General features: G+C 36.2%; 1 protein-coding gene across 1 annotated transcript in view; it reads left to right on the top strand.

The window, feature by feature from the left end:
• Positions 1 to 1,270: 1,270 nt before the first annotated feature.
• The window catches only part of LOC149547979 (uncharacterized), a 100,018-nt gene continuing 80,814 nt past the window's right edge, over positions 1,271 to 20,474 (top strand). The window contains exon 1 of the mRNA XM_089794823.1: positions 1,271 to 1,693. Within this exon, the coding sequence (XP_089650949.1) occupies positions 1,484 to 1,693 (210 nt within the window). The 5' untranslated portion in view covers positions 1,271 to 1,483. The remainder of the gene's footprint in view (positions 1,694 to 20,474) is intronic.

Below are 20,474 nucleotides of genomic sequence, written 5' to 3'. Positions count from 1 at the left end.
TTCTCTCACTTATCAACTTTAATGAAAAAAAAGTTATCTTAAATAATAATGCATTTTAAAACCACCAAAATTTAAAAATGTCATTAATTAATTATTGTACACTACTTTATACACACACACACACACACACACACACACACACACACACACACATCTCACCAACTAAAATAAGTACTCAATTTTTTCTCCACTTATGCTTTAGAAGGAACAAAGGCTTTCAAAATATTTTAATTAAATAGAAAGAATGCTTCTCCCTAACCCGAACTATGACGCTTCACATCTCTTGTTAAATAAAACTTTCTAAACAGGTATTAAACAACTAGAAATTAATATCATACGCTCATTGAATAAGTTCTTTATTACCAACTACTTAGCAAATGCTAATCTTAATATCGATTTTGAATCACCATGTGACATTTGTACCTTTTTAGTTCCTGCCGTAGGGCATCGACCAAACTTAAATCGTTATTAATAATAATTTTTTTAACAAATCAGGTACAAGATATTTTTTATATTTTAACTTTCTTCATTTTGATTAAAGTGAACTTGCAAGTTTTTTAACAAAATTTGTGTAGAAAAATAGTTTACTACAATTTGATTGGTTTAAAAAATTTAGCGATATGGACACTTTTTTCGGAACAACACAAATGTTAGAATGAAATACTTTTTCTTTGTGACTTCACTTCAAACTAATATTTAAAAAAATAATTTTATTTTTCAACTATCAAATATGAATTTTTATATTAAAAGTTTAAAAGTTATATTAAATATTGAATAAAACAATTATTTGATTTGGTCACAAACTAAAAATTTAAATGATTGGAACAAAAAATTATCATCGTCATTAAGAAATTGAAATTAATAAGATCAATAATTTTTAGAATAAAAATATTTATATATTTTTAAAAATTAAATGTATTCATATTGTAAATTTTAATTTATTCAAAATAAATAAATAAAATTATATTAAATATTAAATAAAAATTAACTATAATCGTTAGTTATATCTAATTAGTTTATCATATATTTTTTTAATATGTATAATATTTCAAAATTTTTACCCTTTTATTATATATTTTGTTTAACTCTATTCTATATTTTATATATTTTGTTTAACTTTATTCTATGTTGAATAACTAGAAAGTAATAAGGAGGTGATCAAGATGCTCACAAAAAAATAACTATTCAGACTATTTCATTTATTTCTTTCAGGCATAGTTATAACATTTTTGACAGGAACTATGTTGCTTTGCAACCTTGTTTTTGTTTTTTATGCATTTATACAAACAATTATAATTTATCGTGCTATAAATCGCCATCCTATAAATTTCGTTAGAATGCAACTGTTCTCAAGAAGGGCGAAGCATAACGCACAGCACACACTGGCAAAGACAGATGCAGAGCAGAATAAGAAAAAAAAAAAGTAATTAATTGACGAATTGAACACATGCAAAGCTAAAACAAATGAGCTACAATTAATCATATGGATTTGGATTTGAATGCTTCTCCCCTGCCTGACGATGCGGAGGAGTTTGTGGAAGATGAGCAGGAGCAAGAGCAGGAGAAGAAACATGAAAATGGAGAAGAATTTGCCCAAGCCGAAAGCAGTGATCATTATCGTGGACATAAACAGCAAGAAGTTTACGAAGCAGAAAAAGAACGCGTTGAGTCAGACGTAGAGACTCTCAGACGGGTAAGTTTCTTAAATGTTAAGGGCTTTCGAAGCAAATTAGTGTAGCATATACTGAGGAGATACAAATTAAGATGTTCTAGTCGGGTTTTGGATCACATTATATTATTAAACATGTATGAGGCTTTATAATGTCGTACTTTGAAACAAAATATTGTGGAGAATTTTATATAGGACTTTTAAAGCTAGAATGAAATCTTAGGGGGCTTAGAACTTATGGTCTTAATGCTATTAGAATATTATAATGTTCACCTTAGTTAATCTATTAGGTAGTTTCTATTTCCATCTTCAGTTTATTATTGTTTCTTTTAAAAATATAGTTCTTGTAATTCTACCTAAGTTGCTTTTAGCTCTTTTGTTTAATACAACTACACTATCAGAGTAGGTCGATGGGATTTCATAAAATTTGATGGATTTATTAAGAAAAATTCAAGCCTCTTGATCTTTTTTTTTCTAGAAAATTTGCTTTTTAATTTTAAAAAAAGAAGTCGTTAGAGGCATTTTATGAAACTTTTGTGGCTCATCTTTGAGGATTTTTGTTGGAAATCACAAGCTTGGTTAAGAGTTTTGACCCCTAATGGGTTTTCATAATTTTTTCCCTTAATTTTTTTGAAGGGTTTTTCATAATTTTTTCCCTCGAAAAATTTCTAATTTTGTAATTTGCAAAGTTGCATGGGATTTCCTTATGATTTTATAATTTTTTCTTTAAAAGTTATTTGGTGGGTTTTACTGATTTTCCTAAAAAACGAAAGTTTGTATTGTCTAGTTCTGATTGATTTTTCACCTTGAAAATCATGTTGGGTTTTGATCGATTTTTTACCTCAAAATTTGGGTTTTGGGTTTTTCTATTTTTCTCTTAAAAAATCGCATCTTTTTTGAAGTCTATTTTGGGGCATCATGCTCATCTACAAAGTTTGGAGGATTTGTTGATTTTTCCCCAAAAATGTTTTAGCTGTTCTCAGTGATTGTCTCGTTCTCTAGGGAAGAGCAACTCTATTATCCAACATCAAGTTGGATATTTTATGATGATTTTTGGTTAAATGTTTTGTTGATTTTGAGAGGGTTAATGATAGACTCATCTCAATGGTGGAGTTAGTGGCAGAGTCAGTGGAAAACTCTTGTCTCTTGTTGCAAAGCATTTTGATGAAGGGAGTACCCTTCTCTGTTCTTTTATGAGCAAATTTTGGTATCTTCGTCATTGACATTTTGTACATCCATGGAGGATCTCAACAACAACAAAATGTTTTGAAGAATTTGTGACCAAAAGATAGTGGTTAGACAATGACCATTAAGGGAGGGTATTTAGAATATTATAATGTTTCTTCGATGGTCATCTTACTCTTTAATTTATTAAGTAGTTTCTATTTCCGTCGTTAGTTCACAATTGTTTCTTTTAGAAATATCATCTTTGTAAATCTATATAAGGAGCTTTCATCTCATTTGTTTAATACAACTACAACATCGATTTACCATAACAAATGTGATTTCATGATTTTATCCTATTTTCACCATTGCCACGGGTTGTAAGAATAATGATAATTTGCGGAAAACTCCTATTGTTGTGAAATTTGTAATTTCGCATTGAGGTTTCTCAATACGCAATGCTCGAATGAAATCTTGACCGACTTCAACAAATTCAAGTGATTGATAACATGATTCCAAGATTTGAACCAAATAGAATTTTGGCTATTGTTTGTAAGCTTTTCTAGGTCTCTTAGGGATATGAAAGAACCTTGGCTGAATGAATTTTGGTGGATGGGAGTGTAGAATATCATTTGGAAAAAGAGTCGTCATAAGACATGCTTAATTGTCTAAAAACATTGAAGAGTGATGGTTTTAGTGGATTTACTTTTGATATATTGTAAATTGTTTATAATTGCTTTGTTGCTATTAGTGGAGCTTGAATTTATACGATAAGCTGAATTTCAGTCTTGAGTTGAAGTTATGAGTTGGGCACATAATTTTAGTGGAATACAAGAGCACAAACTATATATTTTTAGTTCTGAATACACTTGACAGCGTGGAATTTGGTGTATTGATTGACGATATTTTCATGGACATATTATAGGGTGTATTTTTAGTCTTTTATATTTCTGATTTAGAGTTGAATTAGTAGTAAGGATAGTTGGTTTGATCTCAATGTCAATGGCGTGATATTAAAAGAATTTTTTTGTTCAAATATCTGTGGGTTCTATTAGGACCTGCGTTCATAGAGAATTCAGTTACAAAAGGTTGAAACAACTACAATCAATACATTAAGCTAACACAAGAAAACAACTGGATACACATTATAGAAATGTGTAACCACACCATATACGTAGCTAAAGCAAGGATGGGGTGGAGCTGCTTTGCCAACTCCATCAATAATCTGGACAATGTAGTTTTGAAAGTTACACTATTGCACCTTTTGTAATTGTTACCGAGTAAGGCCTAGGGTGGTTATTCCTGTAAATTATCTGCTACTACTGCTAGTTTCATGCAAAATTCTTCTGCTTTCACTACACAGATTAAAACAATAATAAATCCTGCCTATAGAACATCTAGCCTTTGTATTACATATTTGATACGAGTCATATCTGGTGTTACTTCCTCTAGACTAATAACAACCTTTAAAATGTTAAATGTAGTATACCTATTGAATGAGGAGCACGTCACTATTGGGTGTACAAAAAGTGTCACACTTCTATAAACCATTATTCTTGAGAATACTCATAAAAGATAGCATCTCAAGAGGCGGCTTATAGCTCTCTATCTATGACGTGCAAAGGTGCAAAATAATAGTATGGTGGCTCTCAAATGAAATAAGTTATGAAACCCTTGCAAGTTGCATCATAAAACGAGAGATTCAAAGAGTAGAGGCAATGAGTGCCAATATCCAAGAGTCTAGAATGAATGTTAATGCAAATGAAAGGTAAATGAGAGAAAGTAGAATGCAAGCTAAACTAGAAAATAAGTATTACAACCTCTATTTAGACTAGATGATTTAAGCTATAAGCATGGAGAGAAACTAAAATGAATGAGAAGCATGAAGAATGAAGAATAGACGATAGAAGAAGAAGAGGAGCTCCACAAGCATGAGATCTTCAATCCTGCAGCATTAAGTTAGTAAAAGAGTGGAGTTGTGAAGTGAGGAGAGAGCTCTCCCTTTTAAAAAGAAATGGACGATAGAGATCAAAGAGGCAAGATGCATGTTATCAAGGGTGGAGTTTGAAAGTGGGAGTGATCCATGTGCATAAGCATTTTCACCAATCGTGATGAAGAGTTGACTTTTGTCCCCCATGTGGGACAAAAATGTCCTTTATTTTATTTTTAAATAAGAGAAATGCTTGTGTGTGCAACTTAGGATAAGAGATGAGTGGGGAATTTTATTTAATTAAAAGGGGGACATGTTCTTTTAATTAAATATGAACTTAGGATAAAGTGGTCAAACTATAGAATAAAATCTTATAAATGGATTTTTGGAGATTTGATCAAGGATAAGCAATAGATAAATTAAGCAAAAATGCTAGAAAGGGGGCTAATAGTCTAGATGACCATTTTTAGGTGATTACATTTGCCCCTCTTTGACTAATGTGTGATTTATCTAGGAACACATTACGTCAAAGAATGAAGAATCCAAGCAAGTAGTAGAAATTGGCTTCGAAGAATGGAGTGTGGAGAGAGAGAAAATCCTGAATGCACAATCTATTAGCAGCAATACTGAACATTTGGAGAGAGAAGAGACAATATCAGTACCCGAGATGAGCACTGATATGTCGAGAAAAGAAAGCAAATTGATCAAGAGAAAATAGATAGTTGTAGCAGAAAGCAATTTGCAACAATGATAGATTATTCCTACCTCCTCAAGATTGAAATCGAAATGAGATAGAGGAGATGCAAAAATAAGCTAGATTTGATCAAATCAGGACAGAGAAAAGTTTACGATGATAGATAAGAGATTAAGACTAAAGAGTGACCACCAAGAAATGAAGATATGCCCCAGTTTGACTAAAGTTTGACCAAGAAAGATAAAGGATAAGAATTAGGTCAAAGAAAGAAGAAAGATGAAATGAGATGAAATAGAAATGAAAGGGAAGAATGGAAGAGAGTAGAAATGATGAAGAAATGAAGAAATGATGATTGCCCCAATAAGATGTAAAGATTAAGCCTCAATAGGTCAGCCAACTACATAGAAGAAGGAAGAAATTTTGACTAGCAAGATGAACCCGAATTTGGATTTTGATCCCGAAAATGGATCCAGGATGTCGAGATTAGAAAAGATAGGTCAAAAGCATAGATGAGATGGTAAGATAGAAAAAGAAGTAAGAAATAGGAAATAAGAGATAAGATAAGATTGAGAAGAGGCAAGAGAAGGATGAACGCAATTAGGTGACACATGCATGAAAGATAAAGAAGACTCTCTCAACAATAAAAATGCAAAGCTAAGCTAAAATGAACCCTAAAATGAAAGCTAGTATGGAAAGGTGCAATTGTAAAGGTTACAAAAGTAGTTCCTAGTTTTTATCATCGAGCCTTATTAGGGACATCGGAAGATCATATAATCATCACTAGTATAAACTATGAGGATATGAATATGATCTATATCAGATAAAAATGTGGGAATCCAACCTATGCATCAAAGACATAAAGGTCAAGATGACTACACAATTAGATTCCCTAGTTTTAATGTAGCAAGATTGTGCTTGCATCAAGACACAAGAAAGTCAAGATGATCGTAAGTACACACTCGCAAAACAAACAAGGATGAGGCCTTTGAATTGATCCTAAGTGTCCATGGGACTAAGCAAAATGCTTAAGACACCAAAGATAAAATCAAAGAGAACACTTGCAGACAAAAATCAAAGGAAAACATGCCCCATGCCCCATGCCCCCAGTACTCTAGTCCAATACATCATCAAGAGACTATTAGGGAAGGACACTCAACAAAGAAATCAAAGAAATCATTATTGATAACACATAAAGAAAATAAGTTCGAGCAAGTCTCAGGTAGTTATTAGTTTAAGTGTGTGTGTGGAAGTCACATGACTATCTCTTGTAGGACTCGAGTCTACCAATTAGAAGTATCACAACATCCTAGACTATGTCTAAAGTATCCGATAAGTGTTGAGAAACACTCGATGTCAAGGGGAAGTGTTGAAAAATACTATTTAGCGAACTGTCAAAGAAACACCAATGCAACAAGGAGACCCTAATAAGTTTAGATAGTTTGTGCCCCCTAGATCTAGGGGAGAGTCAGTTCCAATCTTGGCAAGGAAAAGCAAGATGAATGGTGTATGAGCACAAATTGAGATAAAAATAGACATAAGTGCAAGGGTCTCAAGTAGCGTCTGTTTCCAAGTTTTCACCACTTGGTAGCATTTTTTTCAAGATGTTTTATGACTTTTTTTGTATTTTTTGAGATTTTTGATTTTTTTGGTGATACATCAAAGTGCCTATTGCAAGGATTTCACTAACATAATCATTTTTTCAGGACATTTTCTTCTCTTTAGGATTCTTTTAGGACCATATATCAATTTTATTTTTTGGATTTTTTAGAATGATTTAGAGATTTCTAGTTCTCAAGCAAGATCACATCATTTTGTTCCATTGTTGAGTAAGGTGTAGGAAATGATGGAGCAGCAAGTTGGTGGATAAGAAGAGATGGATAAGAAAGGAGTATGAAGCAAGTGAAAATGATCCTCAAGGACTGACTCCTCAAGTGTACCCAAGCTAGGGAAAAGAGTAAAATAACCATATGAAGCATGTGTTCGACAAGCCAAGAAAACCATGAAAGGAGATAACATGTAGGATAAGAAGTTAAAGCCAATAAGGGAGATATCATATAGGATAAGCAGCAGTAGCCAACAAGCAAGATTAGCATGAAAGCATGTAATCCAAAAGAGTAGACATGTCAAGAGGCCTAAGAACCATGTTTTGCTTTGTGTGATCAAGACCAAGAGGTTGACTGGATATGATAGCAATGGGATAGAACAATAAGAATGAAGCTTGATATGAAGGCTATGAGTGAATGAGAAAGCACAAAAGGTAAGCTCATGGATAAGATAGCCAATACACAAGGATAACTCAACATTGTCGAGATCAAAGAGGAAAAGGGAATAGATGGATGATGGAAGAATTACGCATGACATTTGTTTACCAAGTTTTCATCATGGTACTTATCCAAGGTGCTGCAAGAAGTGGTTTTCACCATAGAATTAATTTATTTCTCTTTACTTTTGCTAAGCCACTAGAAGTGGTTTTCACCAAGGCACATTTTTTTTCTATTTTTTTGAATTTTTTCCTTTTTGGGTTTTTAGAAATAGGTCAAGCTTTTTCAATTTAGATAGTGCTCCTATAGGAAGGGTAAGACATGATAAGCCAAGACCATAGAAAGTTATGCTCAAGGATGCTAATAGGGTGATGAAACTTAGATGGTAGAAAAGGTATATGGAGGATAAGAGTTCATGCCTTGAAAGGCAAGGAGTATGGATAACAAGTAAGTGTAGGCTTGACAATATGACATAAGTATAGGTGAGAAAGTGGGCAAGATCAACATTGACACACACCTTGACGGGTTGTGGAATGATGGAGGGATCATGCAGGAAATAGCTTGAGGTTTAGATGTATGAGGTGGTAGGAGAATTTTAGAAGAAGATGGAGTGGAAGCCTTTAGAAGCTTTTGAGGAAGATGTTTGGAAGAAAATGGAGTGGAAGTCTTCGAAAGCTTGAATGTCGAGTTAGATTTATGTTCAACATTCAAGTTTTTCAAAAGAGACTTGGGAATTCATATAGCTTTAGATTTTTCTTTTCCTTTGAATTCTTTAGAATTCATTTCTTCAATGATGGATTTAGTTTGCTTTGATTTAGATCTTTGGGTAGTGGACCTTTGTGATGTCTTGAATATTCTTTCTTTCTTTTCATTCACATGTTGATTAGATGAGACATAGTGATCTTCATTTGTAAATGGATTCTTGTGTTTGTTCTTAAGTTGATCATTCAAATTGCTTCCAAAAGACTTGAGCTTTGTGGATGAATGAGGTTTATATGGATAGATGAACGAACATTTGTCAAGGATGAGTGTCTTTGTTGATCTTGCGGTATGATAGGAGAGTTAGGGGATGAGATAGGACGAAAAGTAGAAGATCAAGGAATATAAGGTCCCAATATAGATGGAAGGTTGGAAGTCTTTAGCTTAGATGGATAAGGACTAAGGATAGATTTGGGAGATGCAAACGGACAGTGAGTAGGGATATCAACATCTTTAGAGTGAGCAACATGGCCAAGGCCATCAATAGAGTCATGAGTAGCTTTGATAGGAGAAACATCTTTGATAGCAGCATTTGAAGCTTGAGCATAGTTTTGAGGTGGATATGGAGAAGTAGAACATGAGGGGACACTTTTATCTTGACAAGTATCTTTGGATAACATAGGAAGAAAAATTTTCTCATAATTTTTTAGTAAGCTCAATGGAAATAGTGGAAGTGATGTCTTCATCATACTCAGGAGGTGGATTAAGACGTAGGATATGAAAGGGTGACATCTTGAAGGAGATGAAATGGTGCTTGATCTTGATCTTTCTTGACATTTATAGCTTGTTCTTTTTGAGAGTCCTCTTGACATGGAGCCACTTCTAAGGACAAGGGAGAATACGAGGTTTGCATGATAGGATCTTGAAGAGGTAATGAAGGACTAGCTGAAGTGGGCATAGTAGGTATAACATTGCATGAAGGTTGAGGATATTTAGTCTTAGTAGCATGGAAAAGATTTGCAGCCAAGTGAAGATTAGCTCGAGTTTCTTTTAGAGATAGCCCTTGAGGATATGCATAGTCAGTGCGGAAAGCATTAGGTTCTTTGTTTGGAGGAGGTATGTTGAAAAGCTTTGAAGATTTAGGAAGTTCACACTTGTTGGAAGAAGTGAAGGTGTCAAGAAGACCAACACTAGACATAGGTTCATCAATATGATCTTACTCAAGAGAAGTATCCTCATCACATGAGTCATTAGAGATTCCAAGATCAATGTTCCCATCATCAATAAGATCTTGAATTTTATGTTTCAAGTCAATGCAATCTTCAGTTTTCTGACCTTTGTTTCTATAATAGTTGCAACAGTGATCATCTCTCCACCATGAAGGTTTTATTTTAGGTTCATAAGGTTTAGAGTTGAATGGAAAACTAATGATCTTGTTTGCAACTAAGGTCTCAAGCACCATATCATTTTAGGCGCTCCAAGGTGGTTGCCAAAAATGTGTGTACAAAAAGTGTCACACTTCTATAAACCATTATTCCTAAGAATACCCATGAAAGAGAGCATCTCAAGAGGCGGCTTATAGCTCTCTATCTATGACGTGCAAAGGTGCAAAATAATAGTATGGTGGCTCTCAAATGAACCAAGTTATGCAACCCTTGGAAGGTGCACCATAGAACGAGAGATTTAAAGAGTAGAGGCAATGACTGCCAATATCTAAGAATCTAGAATGAATGTCATGCAAATGAAAGGTAAATGAGAGAAAGTAAAATGCAAGCTAAACTAGAAAATAAGTATTACAACCCCTATTTAGACTAGATGAATTAAGCTATAAGCATGGAGAGAAACTAGAATGAATGAGAAGCATGAAGAATGAAGAATAGAAGATAGAAGAAGAGGAGCTCCACAAGTATGAGATCTTCAATCCTGCAGCATAACATTAGTAAAAGAGTGGAGTTGTGAAGTGAGGAGAGAGCTCTCCCTTTTAAAGAGAAATGGACGATAGAGATCATGAGGCAAGATGCATGTGATCAAGGGTGGAGTTTGAAAGTGAGAGTGATCCATGTGCACAAGCATTTCCACCAATCACAATGAAGAGTTGACTTCTGTCCCCCATGTGGTACAAAAATGTCCTTTCTTTTATTTTTAAATAAGGGAAATGCATTTATGTGTGCAACTTAGGAAAAGAGATGAGTGAGGAATTTTATTTAATTAAAAGGGGGACATGTTCTTTTAATTACATATGAACTTAGGATAAAGTGGTCAAACTATAGGATAAAATCAAATAAATGGATTTTTGGAGATTTGATCAAGGATAAGCATTAGATAAATTATGCAAAATTGCTAGAAAGGGGGCTCATAGTCTAGGTGACCATTTTTGGATGATTACAACTATATCATAATTGCCAAGAAGTTTGCATGCTGGAAAAGGTAACACATCTTTCATTGCACCATATGCTTGAGCTTTATTTTTGTATGACTTTTTAGCATAGTAGATCTTGAGAACAATATGACAAAGTTCTAAAATTTGATGGCGGCTTTGAATGATGTGAAATTTGTCATGTCCTATTCTGAGTTTTAACTAGCATGGCAAGAACAAATCGACAATAAAGGGAGTAGATGAATGATCAAATAATTGAAAAAGCTTATATTATTTAAAACTTATCTATTTATTCATTCACATATAAACCGCTATGCTTTAGTCATTGACATGGAGCCATATTTAGATGGGGACCGACTTCTTGTTTTGTCACTAGCTGCCAACTCAGTTGTTTCCTTGGCAAGCTGGATAGGAACGATTATGGAAAGTTTCCTTTAATTTGAGTAAAGATGGAGAGAAAGCAGAAAGATGCCTTTTTGGGAGCTGCTAGAGTTCATTTGTACCATCGTTTAGGAAGGAAGATTCATTTTGATGTTTTGATATTTATTTTCTACAAAGTTTCTCCTAAGATATTCTTCTAGGCTGTAATCCATGAGAAGGGAAACTTCTGGACGGAACCCCATAAGTTTTCAGCATATTACTTCATGCACTTGCATGTTGTGAATCATCCTCAGTACACTCGGTAAGGAAAATCATATTCAGGAATATAGATATGGTTTGGCAATCAGAGATATCTTGTGGTATTGTCAAGCTTCATCGCTGGCTGAAAAAATCAATCCCAGTTCAGTTTGATAAGGGATAACTACTTGTTTGGAGGCTCATTGATGCAGAGCATCCACACACAAACACAATCACCAATAGGGAACTGCCTATCCCAACTTGCCAATGAGATGTTCTCCCTTTATCAATTCAACAAAGACCTTTCCTTTACAAAAGGTTTCCTAAACTGTTTCAAACTCCAACTCCCTCAACACATGCCCACTGACTCAACAAGATACCCTTGAACATCTATTCTTCAAAACTATTCTCACATACCCTTTGGTAACACAATGCCCTTGTGGCTCCTAGCCATACCAACTTGACCCCCTAATCAAACCCTTGACTCAATGGGCCCTTCCATTGCTCTTGCAAACACTAGACAACACCCCAAAAACCCTTATAACACTTTGTACAATCAGAATATTAGTGACTGCCCCAAATTCCCTTAGACATTCAATATACATTCTCCCTTAGTCTTTGAACAGATTAGTCCCTTCCCATGGGACTCTCCCAATACCTATGGTCTAAGAGACCCTCGTTTCAATACCATACTAACTCCAAACATATCCAATTCATGCAGTTTTGACCCATTTTACACAAAACAACTAAGTTACCGAATTGGATGTGGAATCGGAAGCGGGATTTTTTTTTGGTACGGATGCGTTTGGAAATGCCTATATATATTATATATTATATAATATTAATATATATGTAAAGACTTAAAAAAACTTATAAAAACAAGAAGTTAGAATTAGAAACTTAGAAATATACAAACATACATCATTTGATAGTATCATATGGTACTTCACCATTGATCAAGATTCAAGATATTTCATATGTTGATTAAATAGTTTAAACCTTAAATTAAAACTTCATAGGCACAAATATTCATGTTCTAGACTCCATGTCCAAACTACAAAATCAAAAACATAGTTCATGATTCAATGTTCACTAATCACAGTCATAAGGATTCTCAAAAAAATTTGGATCCTCCTCATCTCCAACCATTGCAAGGTCCACATCATTTGAACTAAGAATGGTTCCACTTGTGCTAGATGCACCATCTGTCATGGACCTATTATCATCATCATCATCTATTATTGTAGTAAGATCATGAAGTGTTGCATCCAAGTTTGCACACTCAGGGAGTACATCCCAAAGTTTGGCTGCCCCATCCATGTATTCATCATCCTTACGTGACAAAATATGCAAGTTGGTATGAATGTAGACCAAGTCCTCAATTTTCTTTTACCTGAACTAGTTGTGCTTCACTAAATGGATATAGGAGTATGTACTCCAATTCCTTTCAACAACAGAAGAACTGGCAACCTGCATTGTGCTCACAAAATTAGTTTTAAAACATACAAATGAATAGCAAAGGACAATATGACATATATTAAATACTAGATTGTAGAATACAAGTTGTAATCTAAAAACAAAAATCAAAACTTGTTTGTGAGAGGATTTTGATTGCAAGAGGTTGTAGATGCTTGCATGGCTGACCATACATGTACCACCATGTGATTGCTCCCATTTTATTTTGGTCCTTAATTGCAAATGGAGTAAGCTTTGTTCTAGAAGCAAATAAGCCAAACTCTAGCCTCACCTTTTCATGCATGTCATCATCTTGGAAGATTCTTGCAAAAGTTTTGGAGCACTCATTAGCAACCTCTTATCAGAATATGATGCAATTCTATTTGACATAGAAAGTACCGCCTCACTATAATACCTTGAAGATAAAGCATATGCAAGGAGGTGCAATGGGGTAGTCATTTTCTCCCAACAATAAAGAATTATTACTTCCACTTTACTATATAAGGCGTGACATTTTGTAGGGTCACTCTCATGTGCTTGTATAGAATGTTTTACCTTCTCAACCATAGTGTCCATGCCATCATACACATTTCCCAAGGAAGGTGTATCTGTATTAGCAAAGCAAAGTGTTGTCTTGCATTTTGTCACCACAAAATGTGGGTAATAGTACAAAACTTTTTCAACTTAGTTTCACATTTCTCTAAGTTAGTTCATCATTTAATTGGCTAACATTGATCAACTAATCGACCCAATTGACATAATGACCTGTTTTATTGAAGGCTTTCGTCAAGTCCTTTTAGTTTTTCTGTTTGTTGAGCCTATGCTTGATTTTTGAAGCCTTCAACGTCCTTTTTCTCATTTTTGAGTGTGTCTGTTTGCTTTTGGCCTTTTGGTTTTGCTCAAATCATTGCTTTCGGTTTTTCCCTTTGATTCAGTATATCTTAGGGCTTAATTAGGGTTGGAAGTCAAAATATATGACAATTTAGGTGCCCAAAACGTGTTACTTTGAGATGCAATTGCATATTTTAAAATATCATGTTATATTTTAATGTTGACATTCACTTTTTGAAAACCATAACATAAATTCACTTTATGTTATGTTTTTAAGTTACTTTATCACTTAAATTTATCACTTATGTGACTATAGAGCACTTTATGTTATATTTTCATCTTGAGTTGCTTTTTAAACTTTTCACTTACGTGACTTTATAAACTTTATGTAATGTTCCTAAGTACGGAGGGCTAGATAATGGATGGAGTTGAGATCGAGAAACTCGTACGATGTGGAAAGAACAACTGTTTAGTGCAATGAGGGGGTCCGTAGAATAATGAAAGGAGGGGAAGCACGAGTGCCGTCCAAAAAGGCCGTACAGTGCCAAAGTAAGGGCATAGGAAAGGTTGTATAGTGCCAGAGAAAGGGCACAAGAAAGGCCGTATGGTGAAAGGTAGTACACAAAGAGTTGTACGGTGGGTGTCTTCCGTATGATGGAGACAAATGGAAGGATGATGGTATGGTAGGCCAGATGGCCGTACAACAAGGTATATCTTCAGGCTCTATGGTGGAGTTAGCAGGCCGTATGATACATGAAAGTGCAGTACGGTATGTTTGAAAAGGAAATTGTTTAGTAAGCGCTTGATTCGGAAGTGATAAAACATCAACTATGAAGGCAATCTCGCTCATACATAAACACAATGAATTTAGATGAACTCCAGAAACAATGATAGAGACTTGAATATGAATAATCCTTCAATTAATATATGCCGAAAGATGATGCTCCAATTTGCCAGATCTGAGCAAAGTGTTACAGGGGACGGAATAGAGTGAGGGTTAAATTCCATCGAAATCAGATAAACCAAATAGGGAAGGTCTTTCACTTCCGAAATGGCGAACAATAGGGAACTCCAACAGGAATTTGCAGTACATAGAAAATAATCCAAAATGCATACCTAAAGACTATCTACAAGTCATGCTTAAATACCCGTCGGGGACAAACTTTTTGAGGGTGTACAAAGATAGTCGATGACAACATAAACTACGGAAACAAAACAAAAATGGGTCCGAGATATATTAAATCAATTGGCCCATTAATAATAGTTTGATTAATAATCTATTTTATGATGGGGATATTACAGTGCTTTTGTCCCAAAATTTGCTTGTCCTCAGGCAAACACAATGCCAGATGTTGTAGAATGTGTTCGCCTTCCCAGGTTGTAGCATCCAGTGGCAAGTGTTTCTAGCGTACCAAATATGCCTTCACTGTTTGGTTCCGTAGGGTCTTCTCACGTACCTCAATAATCTTTGCTGGTTCCAATATGAGCTTTCCTTCATTGAGCAGTGGAAGGTCTGTAGCTACCATGACGTTCTGTCCCACAACTTTCTTCAGGCAGGAAATGTGAAAAATGTTATGAATACGACTCCCCTTCAGAAGTTCCAGCTCATAGGGGACTTCATTGATGCGACACACTACATGATAAAGGCCATAAAATCGTGGCTTCAGTTTTTTTTTCCCCTTTTCTTTCAATGAGGATTGTTGGTATGGTTGGAGCCTGAGGTAAACCAAGTCTCCTTTTTAGAAATTCCTCTCTATTCGGTGTTTGTCGGCGTACATCTTTTGTTGATTTTGTGCCTGTTGTAAGTTTTCCTTCAGCTATCTTAGGATGTCCTATCCCTCCTGAAGCCAATCCTTCACCCTTGGTGTGCGTTTGTCTCCCAGAACTATGTCGATGAAGGAAAGGGATTCGTACCCGTATAGAACTTTGAATGGTGTCATCTCGATGGACATGTGGTATGTGGTATTGTAACAACACTCCCCTAGGTGTATCCATTTGACCCATGCCCATTGTTGTGCCGAAACGTAGTTCCGAAGGTGCCCTTCGAGCCATTTGTTCACAATCTCTGTTTGTCCATCTGTCTGAGGGTGATAACTAGTACTTGGTGACAATTCTCTCCCTACCAATCTAAACAGTTTTGTCGAGAAGATACTGATGAATAACCCATCCCAATTACTGACATTGTTTTGGGGTAACCCGTGTAGACGAAAGACTTCTCTAAAAAATAGATCGACAACTTGTGCACCCTATAAATCTGAGGGGATGGCGAAGAAATGTACATACTTTGTCAGTCTATCAACCACCATGAAGATACAATCTTTTCTGTTCACCTTGGGGTGTCCAGTTATGAAATCTATCGAGATACTTTCCCACTTATGTTTTGGAATTGGCAGAGGTTGCAGTGACCTGACAAGTAGAGTATGTTCGAATTTGTTTTGTTGGTAGACCACACATTCTCTTACATACTGCAATATGTCTCCTTTAAGACTGTTCCACAAAAACCTCTCCCTGGGATGTTTGTAAGTTTTGAGGAATCTTGGGTGTCCTGCCAAGGGTGAATCATGTACTTCCTTCAAGATTTTCTACTTCAATTTGGATTCTAGCACTAAAAATATCTGATTTTTATAGTAAATGATGTCATCCACCACTCTGTACCGATCATCCTGGGTGTTGCCATCCATTAGCTCATAGGCAAATGCGTTTTTGGAATATTCTAACAACCAATGTGCTTTCCAGTTTGCTAAAATCTGGGTTAGTAAGCAGATGGCAGGTTTCCTGGACAAAGCATCTGCAACCACATTGTTCTTTCCTTTTACATATTCAATATCAAAATCAAAAGCCTGAACCTTGCTTACCCATTTTTATTGCCTCTCGTTCAAGTCCCGTTGCTCCAGAAAATATCTCAAACTATTGTGATCTGTACGAACGACAAACTTGGCACCCACCAGATACTGTCGGAACTTGGTTAGTGCATGTATGATGGCCAACATCTCTTTGTCGTAGATGGAATATAAGCATTCTGTTTGCGTAAGCTTCCTGCTCTCATAGGCTAGGGGTGTCTATCTTGCATCAGTACTGCGCCAATGCCTTCTTCGGAGGTGTTGCACTCCATAATGAATGGTCGAGTGAAATCAAGTAAAGCAAGCATGAGACAAGTGCTCATTGCTTTCTTTAGCTTATTCAAAGTGAGTTGTGCCTTTTCATTCCACTGGAAGGACCCCATTCTTGTCAGATCTGTTAATGGTGCGTTGAGCTAAGAGAACCCTTTTACAAACCTCTGTAATAACTGCACAGTCCAAAAAATCCTCGCAACTCTGTGAGTGATTTTGGTGGAGGCCAATCAAGGATAGCTTGAATCTTCTCTTGATAAACTTGAACTCCATATTTACTGACAACATGACCTAGGTACAATATTTCTGTCATACTGAATTCACACTTGGAATGCTTGGCAAACAAAGACTAATCCTTCATGATCCTTAAGAATTCATCCAGGTGCTTCAAGTGCTCTTCCCATGTCCTGCTATAAATAAGAATGCCATAAAAAAATACTAGTAACTACTTATGCAATTGTTTGTTGAAGATGCGATTAATGCATGATTGGAACATAGCAGGTGCATTCATTAATCCGAATGGCATGACCAGGAATTCATAATGCCCGTAGTGACAACGAAAGGCCGTCTTTTCCATGTCTTCCTCCCTCATGCTGATTTGATGGTATCTGGAACAAAGATCTATTTTCGAAAAATAGACTGCGCCATGAAATTCATCCAACAACTCATCTATCCTTGGAATGGGATATCTATTCTTCATTATTTTTTTGTCAAACGCACAGTAGTCCACACACATGCGCATCGTCCTGTCCTTCTTTTTGACCAATACCACTGATGATGCGAAAGGGCTAGAACTGGGACGGATCCATTCTTTCTCTAGTAGTTCTTGAATTGTCTTTTTGATCTCATCTTTGAAGTTCTTGGGATGGTGGTACGGTGTGGTTATGACCGGCTTGGCTCCTACTTCCAAATCAGTAGTATGTTCAAACTCTCAATGAGATGGTATGCCGAGAGGAATGTCTATAAAAACTTAATCATGGTCACTCAAAAAATTCTAGAGATCATCATCTTGGGGAGGTGTCCATTGCCCTTTTATAGGTTTTGCCGAAACAAAACAATGTGTAGCCCATGCAACATCATCACGCCAAAAAATTGCCTCTATCTGATGTGCAGAAACTTCCTTTAGACCCTCATTTGCCATTCCGCGGAGAACAACCTTCTTTCCATCGATAAAAAAAGTGAAATCCATCCGTTTGAAACTTTGAGTGTATTCATCAAGTGTCTCTATCTACTGTATGCCCAAAATAACCTCCATGTCATCAAGGTCCACTACAAAGAAATCGTTGGTCACTGTGTGATTCGCCATTGTGATACTTAGTTGAGGAACAAGGTGTGTGTAGGGTAGAAGAGTTCCTCTGGCAACCTTGACCTGAAATACTGCGTGTGTCTCCATAGGTAGACCTCTTCGCTTCACCAAGATGAGTTTATGAAGTTTAAAGTGGCTCCGTTATCGAGCATCACCATAACCCTTTGTCCTTGAAGGGTTCCCCGTACATGAAATACTGTGCCCCTCGAGCTATCGGCTAGGGCGATAGTTCATCCACACCATACCAATGTTGCAATTCTTTTCGTATGGTTCAAACTAACCATGTTGGTGTCATCGTGATGTTGGTTGTATTTGGAGGGTATTTCTTCCTGTTCATCCTCATCATTGGACACGACCTCAATATAATGGATCTTTCCTTTTCTGAGGCATTTGTGGCCAGGTTCAAAAGGTCCCTTGCAATTGAAACATAGTTTCTTCCTTTGGAGCTCCTATCTGGTGGTTTCGTCCAACGACGGCTTCTTGGGCGGAGGCTTATTATCTTTGTCCCTTGAAAACACCAACGGTTTGGAATGTGAGTATTTTCGCGATGATGATGCCATAATCCTTGCCTTCTTAATGGCCTTTGACAGGGTGGCAGGATTGAACCCCTTTACCCAACCTTTCAGTGGTTATGTTAGTCTATCCATGAAGAGCACTATCCATCTTTTAGAAATGTCCGTAACCAAAATAGAGAGTTTCTGAAATTCCGCAATGTATTGGTCGACCTATCCAGTTTGCCTTAGCTGTGCCAAATCTTTGAAATTGAGTTCCGGATCTTTACCATCAAATCGATCTATCAATCTCTTAGTGAATTCTGCATAAGTATTTATTTGATCATGCCTTAGTGTGATGGTGCCGTGATGCCACCATTCATGCGCTACTCCCTCCAAATGCAATGCCGCAAATTTAATTGCTTCTTCTTCTAGCATGGGGCTAAGCTAGAAGTAAGTATCAACCTTCATTACCCATGCTTGTGCAAATATGGATCCAGATCTGTCAAACGTAGACAAATTTACTTAACTTCCTCTTGAGATTATCATTAAAATATCCTCTGTTTCCGCCTTCTGAATATCTCATTCTCAAATCTACATAATCTTTGTAAGATATATCTTCCTCAAAATTCACATAGGTTGTTCTTGCATTTCTTCAAAGGTTGGTTGCTTCCCTCCGAGTGGTGTCTTCGTCCGTGGGGGAAAAGACGACACAGAAGGTCGAGAGCGTGATGGATGAGGGTTTGCTTTACCTGACACCGAGTCTGCGTTGTGACCATTTTGTTCTCTGAATTTTTTTATTGTTTGCCAATTTCTTGAGTCTCTTCCATGAGTTGCTAAGTATTATTGATTTGTGCCTGATTCTTCACTAGTTCTCTTAGTAGTGCCATGAGTTCGACAACTATGGGTTCCGGTTCGGCAGCCATTATATCAACGAAATGGGTTTTTCTCTTTCGGCTATAAACTCTCATTCACTGCCCATAGGTTGGCAGGATCGAATCCTAAGTATGAAGGGTTGGATAGGAAACCCGTACGGTGTGGAAAGAACAACCATTTAGTGCAATGACCGGGTTCGTACGGCAATGAAAGGAGGGGAAGTATGATGCCGTCCAAGAAGGCCGTATGGTGCTAGAGCAAGGGCACAAGAAAGGCCGTACGGTGAAAGGCAGTACACAAAGAGTTGTACAGTGGGTGTATTGGGGTGTCTTCCATAAGATGGAGACAAATGGAAGGATGATGGTATGATAGGCTAGATGGCTGCAGGGCAAGGTATATCTTTAGGCTATATGGTGGAGTTAGCAGGTCGTACAGTACATGAAAGTGCAGTACGGTATGTTTGAAAAGGAAATTGTTTAGTAAGCGCTTAGGTCGAAAGTGATAAAACATCAACTATGAAGGCAATCTCGCTCATACATAAACACAATGAATTTAGATAACTCCAGACACAATGATAGAGACTTGAATACGAATAATTCTTCAATTAATATATGCCGAAAGATGATGCTCCGATTTGCCAGATTTGAGTGAAATGTTGCAAGTGACGGAATAGGGTGAGGCTTAAATCTCACTGAAACCGGATAAACCAAATAGGGAAGGTTTTTCACTTTTGAAATGGCGAACAACAGGGATCTCTAACAAGAATTCGTAGTACATAGAAAATAATCCAAAATGCATATCTAAAGACTACCTACACGCTATGCTTAAATACCCATTGGGGAGAAACTTTCCGAGGGTGTATAAAGATAGCCGATAGCAACATAAAGTACAAAAACAAAATAAAAATGGGTCTAAGATATATTAAATCAATCGGCCCATTAACAATAGTTTGATTAATAATCTATTTTATGATGAGGATACTACACTATATAG

Source organism: Cupressus sempervirens, chromosome 7 (assembly GCF_028749045.1).
Source record: "Cupressus sempervirens isolate cs-2001-9-10 chromosome 7, ASM2874904v1, whole genome shotgun sequence".
Classification (NCBI taxonomy): Eukaryota; Viridiplantae; Streptophyta; class Pinopsida; order Cupressales; family Cupressaceae; genus Cupressus; species Cupressus sempervirens.
The sequence above is the reverse complement of the archived record's forward strand: the minus strand, read 5'-3'. Positions and strand labels throughout refer to the sequence as shown.